The 5694-nt window shown below is 28.0% G+C and overlaps 1 protein-coding gene across 1 annotated transcript; it reads right to left on the bottom strand.

Moving 5' to 3' along the window:
• Positions 1-2255: 2255 nt before the first annotated feature.
• On the bottom strand, positions 2256-5276 carry LOC112728129 (transcription factor bHLH61). The gene is made up of 4 exons (XM_025778143.3): positions 5043-5276; positions 4756-4887; positions 4328-4498; positions 2256-2587 (listed from the first exon to the last, which is right to left on the bottom strand). Exons 1-4 carry the CDS (start codon positions 5211-5213, stop codon positions 2513-2515), a joined length of 549 nt encoding a protein of 182 aa, XP_025633928.1. The 5' UTR covers positions 5214-5276; the 3' UTR covers positions 2256-2512.
• Between the last annotated feature and the right edge of the window lie 418 nt (positions 5277-5694).

Genomic DNA, 5694 nt, shown 5'->3' with positions numbered 1-5694 from the left:
TTGGGGTATGATAGTCAACATAGAGGGTATAAGTGTTTATCTTCAAATGATCAATTATATATGTAGGCATGTTCTCTTTGATGAAAGGAAGTTTCCATATTCTATCATGTTCCCTACTAACCAGAATACTTCTCAAACAAATGCTACTAATAATGATTCTGTGCAGGTCATAAATATTTCTTTTAACACTAATTCTATTGATCACCTCCATATTAAACAACCTCAACTCCCATCTTCTGACCCTCATATATTATCCTCATCCACACACATGACACAAGCCTCATCTTTAAAATCAACACCTATAGTACATACTACATCAGAAACAATACCTATCAATTCTTTAAAACAGCATCATAGAAATTCAACTACCAGTGTCACCACCTTCCCAAATTATACCAACGCAACCTCCCCCACTTCCAACCCTACCCCCTCTTCCAACTAATACACATAAAATCATTACCAGATCTAAATCAATTAAACCTGCAAACTCTGCACTAACTGTGGTTACTGATGTTAATGATGATCCTGAATTACTATATCATATACCTAAGAATGCTACTGAAGCTCTCAAGCATCCTCACTGGACTCATGCTAGAGCAAGAATACAAGGCTCTTTAGAAAAACTGAAATTTCTATTACTCTTCTTCTAGCATATGTAGATGATATTTTACTCACAGGAGATAATCCACATGAATTGCAGACTCTAATTCAACAGCTCAATACATTTTTTTCTCTTAAAGATTTAGAAAAATTTAACTATTTTCTTGGATTGGAGGCTACATACCATGGTGACAATCAGATTTTTCTTCATCAAAGAAAGTGCATCAAGGATTTGTTAGAAAAGCAAAGGTGTCAACATCGAATACTGTACTAACTCCGATGGTTACATCTACAAAATTACATATTAATGATTCAGAACAGTTTGATGACCCAAAATTGTATAAGTCTATTACGAGAGCTCTTCAATATCTTACTCTGACCAGATCAGATATCACCTATTCAGTACACAAAGTTTGTCAATTTATGCATTCTCCAACTGTCAACTAATGAAAAACAATCAAGAGAATTCTAAGATACATTAAAGGTACAATAGATCAGTAGTTGTTATTTTCTAAAAACACTGACTTGAGGTTACTTTCCTTTTCAAATGCAAATTGGAGAGCTGATGTTGATGCTAGAAAGTCTATCACAGGGTACTGTGTCTATCTTGGATCAAATCTTATAGCTTGGAAGAATAATTATGTAAAGAGAGAAGGTGAAGAAAATAAAGAAAAAAATCAACAATCAGTAAAAATTATGAAATGTGTACAACAAGCAAATAGGAGAGAGTTTGATTAGTTAGTATTTTGTTTAAATAATAGAAAGTAGTTAGTTTTATAGCTATATATATAAAAAATTTATGGTGTAGTCAATAAATATAATTCATTTCTATTAATTCTAATCATAAAACATTACTCAAAATCACTTCTTACTTTTCTGCACTCATATCTCAGCAAGCTTAACATTTTGCTGTAAAATTTGTCTTAAACTTTTTGTTGTATCAATTTAATCAACTCATATTGAATAAACTTCACAAACGTATTTCCATGAATAGTTTCTTTATCATTAAATTTAACAGTAATAATATCTTCCATTATATTTACATACAAAATTTGAAATAAATTCGACGGTAATTTATGTTTTTCCTGTAGTGATATCGTCCAAGTAATAGCTGATCAAACTACTATAGATAGAATTAGATAATAGATATTATTAAAACTATGTAGAATAAATAAAAAATTTGTATTGTAATATTAGGAAAGTGAATATGTGAATTGTGAAATGCCTTAAGACATTTCTTCTTCTTGAATCATTTTCTTTTCTATCAGATGGTTTTTTTATTTTTAATTTCCTAATTCTAGTAAATCCATTTTCTACACCTACCGTTACGCAATATTGATTACCTATAGTTTCACCAAACATGAAAAACCGGACAAATCAATTCTTCATATAATGAAGCAATGTCACATGTAACGTGAGGGCTAATACTATTGAAGAGGCATTTTACATTTTAGCATAGAATATTCTTATTTCTTTTGAATCCCGCTAGGGAATAAGGAGCCAATGGAATAAGTATACAATGTGCACAATAGGCTGAATCTTTTTAATACAAGAAGTAACCATCTGCTATCGTACAAATTTGAACATTCATAGTAAAATACTACTAATTTATCAAACACAATACATTTATACTATCTAAAATAACCATCCGAATATCAAGAATAATAAACATCTGATATTAATTTAATTTTAATTTGAAATTAACCCTATTGTATGCATTATGCGGCACATATATTGACTCCATATACTTCCTCATTTCTTTTTTAATAAAACATATAATATTACTATCACTTATTAGATTCTTTCACTTGGATACGTAAGTTTTACATTTAAAACGAGATTATAGAAAAGGAGTGGGACAAAACAAAAGGGCTACATTATTTTTTTTCTTTCCGCATTTTTGTGTTGATCTTTAATTCATGTTATTGATTGCTTGCAACACTGCTTGTTTTACCACTTGCGCATCGATGCTCTCCTGATCTTGACCCTGCAAAAAGTATCAAACAAATTTTAATTTGTAGGTGTTAGTAAAAAAAAAAAGGAAAAAAAAAAAGAAAAAAGAAAGAAGGAAGAAGGAGAAAGAAACCATCCACCACAATGTTTATATAAAGATAATGATAGATGATTGCTTATGTGAAAATATCTTTATATAAAGATAATAATTAAATTATTGATATTTATTATATTAAATAATTTAATTAAATATATTAAATTATTTAACTAATTTTAATTATCATGACTTTTTATCTGAACAAATCCAAATATACCGGAGGCACTCTTAATTTTGAAGCTAAAAACTTCAGATAGATATGTATATGATCAAATTGAAAATGGCAATATATGTTTTATATATTTATAATGTTGTCTTGAATATTTTTATCTATAGATAGGAAATTATATAAGACAAACTTCATATTTTAAAAGAAGAGAAAAATATGTAATGTATGAAATATGAGTAGATACAAAAGAGATGTTTTGTTCTGAAAACAAAACAGTACAACCTCCTCGTGATGTTTTGTTCTGAACGTTACTATTTAGATGGGGATAGATATATAATAAACTCCAACATGTAAGATTTTAGAACACAAAATTTTTGCCTAATAATTTATATGATTAAAAAAGGGTACGAGCCGTGTTCTTTACCCGCAAAACAATTTTTGAAAAATAATTACAAATTAACATATAATAATATGCTTGAATTGTTTATTTAAAATTCTATAATTTATGGCTCGAGCGAAAAGCTACTTTTTTTTTTTTTGCCTAAACCACACAATTTAGACCTTTTCCATTGTAATAATTCAAAACGTGCAGTGCTAGAAGTGTTATGTTATAGTACTATCACATATATACGGTGGTTGTTTGGCGTCATTATTTTGATAAAAAAAATATATTTTTTAATAAAAAAAGATTTTTTTTTATTTTTTAGCGTGTTTGACAAATTTCGAGTAGTAAAAGTAAAAATACTAGAAAAATCAGAAAACATCTTTTTTGAGAAGCTGTAATTTACATATTTTTTTAAAAGATCTTTTTTCTTTAAAAAAAAAGATGTTTTTTCATGTAATAAATAAACAAAAAAGTACTTTTATATTGTTATATCCAAACATAATTGATAGATAAAAAGATCTTTTTGCATGAGATACCTAAAATTACTTTTACTTTTCCACAAAATCTTTAAAAAAAAGATAACTCAAAAAAAGATCTTTTCTTATAAGTTCACCCAAACAATAAAAAATTGGTTGAGAAATCAAGAGGATAGTAACGATCAACCGAAATAGAGCAATCCTACAAGAACATCACTATTTCAGTTTCATGTATGTATTATAATTTTTTGACTGAAATTATGAATCTAATTTGAAAAGAGAAAAATAAATACATATATGAATAGATAAATAGAAAAATTATTAGATATATAATCATTTATGTACTTCTTTCTGCCAACTTAAATTTTTGCATGATATCAGAATATTCATAATTGAAAATTTTAGAGTTTAATTTTTATTATTTTTTAAAAAAAAATAGCATAAGTCAAAATAAAAAAAATTTATATAAATTTTTAAACAAATTCAAAAAAACTCTTATTTAAAAAGACATATTAAAAATATAATCATTTATAACGTGTCTTATTTTATCTATTTAAATTTTTGAAAAAATTGATTTGTTGACAAGAATAATTATATATGTTAAGAGAAATAACAAATAGTAGATATAGTAGGTTATATTATCTTACTTCTCCTCCCACAGCTTCAAGCTGGAAATTGTCTTCACAAGAAACCCTAGCGTCAAGAACATCAAGACCCAGTTCTTCAAAGGCCTCAAGTATTGCCACAAGCATACCGGGGCAATTCCTTTCTGAAAACACATTAATAAGAAAACCCCTTTCTAGGGTTTCTACCGTCACCTGAAATAAAAAAATTTAATAATAATTTGTTAATATTATCTAATAATATAACCAAGCATGACTTCATGAGTAAAAATAAACGCACACACATATATAGAAGCTAAAAGATAATAAATTTAATTGATGATTAGAATAAAAAAAAAATGTATACAATAAAAAAATACAGAAATATTCTAGCTAGCGCGCAGCATATAAACTCTAATTATTTTTTAACTATTTTTATATAAGAAAAAGAAAAGTATAGAAATAATAAGCACCATTGGTAATTCATCTTGGGAGGTTGATGATGAAGATCCAACGGTTCCTAGCTCTGAGTTAATTCCCTCCACTTTTTGCTTCAACTCTTCTATGTATTTGGTGGCATCAACAATAATAGAGGCTTTGTTCATCTGCCAAAATACAAAAAGAATAGAATAATTATTATTATATTGATGAAAATATTGATTATTGCATTGAAGGAACAACCAAAAAAATATGCTTCTACACTATATGCTATTAACTACAACAATTATTATCAGGGTTGGTTGGGTGTAGAGTAAATTACAGCACTGGAATTTGTGGCGGTTCGAAGCTGTTGCAACATGCGTTGCATAGCTGCTTTTTTTCTCCCCCTTGAAGACATATATGCTTCTCTTTCTTTCTTTCTTTCTTTCTTTCTTTCTTTCTTTCTTTCTTGAATCCCTTTGTTTTCTTTCACTTCTTCATCCAAAGGCATTTAATGGTTTTTTTTATATATACAATGGGAGGCCGTACAAATAATTGTATGTGATGATCTCTTGTTTTTTTCCTTGACGACTACCAACTTATCCCCGACAACATATCATGCTTTTCAAAGTCCAATTACAAATTTGCCCTTAAGAATGGTGGAAACTCAGGTGCAGTGGATTTCACCTGAAGTTGATAACTAAGAGTCGTTAGATGATTTGACTGATTTGACTAAATTTTTATCTAATGGCTCTCAATTATCAACTTCACGTGAAGTCGACTGCACCTGAATTTTCACCCTTAAGAATATATATATGCTATTATTATTTCTTGAGGAAAATATATTCTAATTTGTTGTTTAATTTAGAGTGATGATCACTTGGACTATACCATGTTTCCTAGCTCGGACAAGAATATGTATGTATAAATATTGTAAAACCATACTCTATTTCTTTTTGAAAAAAAATACTACATTATTAATTTTCTTTTTC

This window comes from Arachis hypogaea, chromosome 12, assembly GCF_003086295.3.
Source record: "Arachis hypogaea cultivar Tifrunner chromosome 12, arahy.Tifrunner.gnm2.J5K5, whole genome shotgun sequence".
Taxonomy (NCBI): Eukaryota; Viridiplantae; Streptophyta; class Magnoliopsida; order Fabales; family Fabaceae; genus Arachis; species Arachis hypogaea.
The sequence above is the reverse complement of the archived record's forward strand: the minus strand, read 5'-3'. Positions and strand labels throughout refer to the sequence as shown.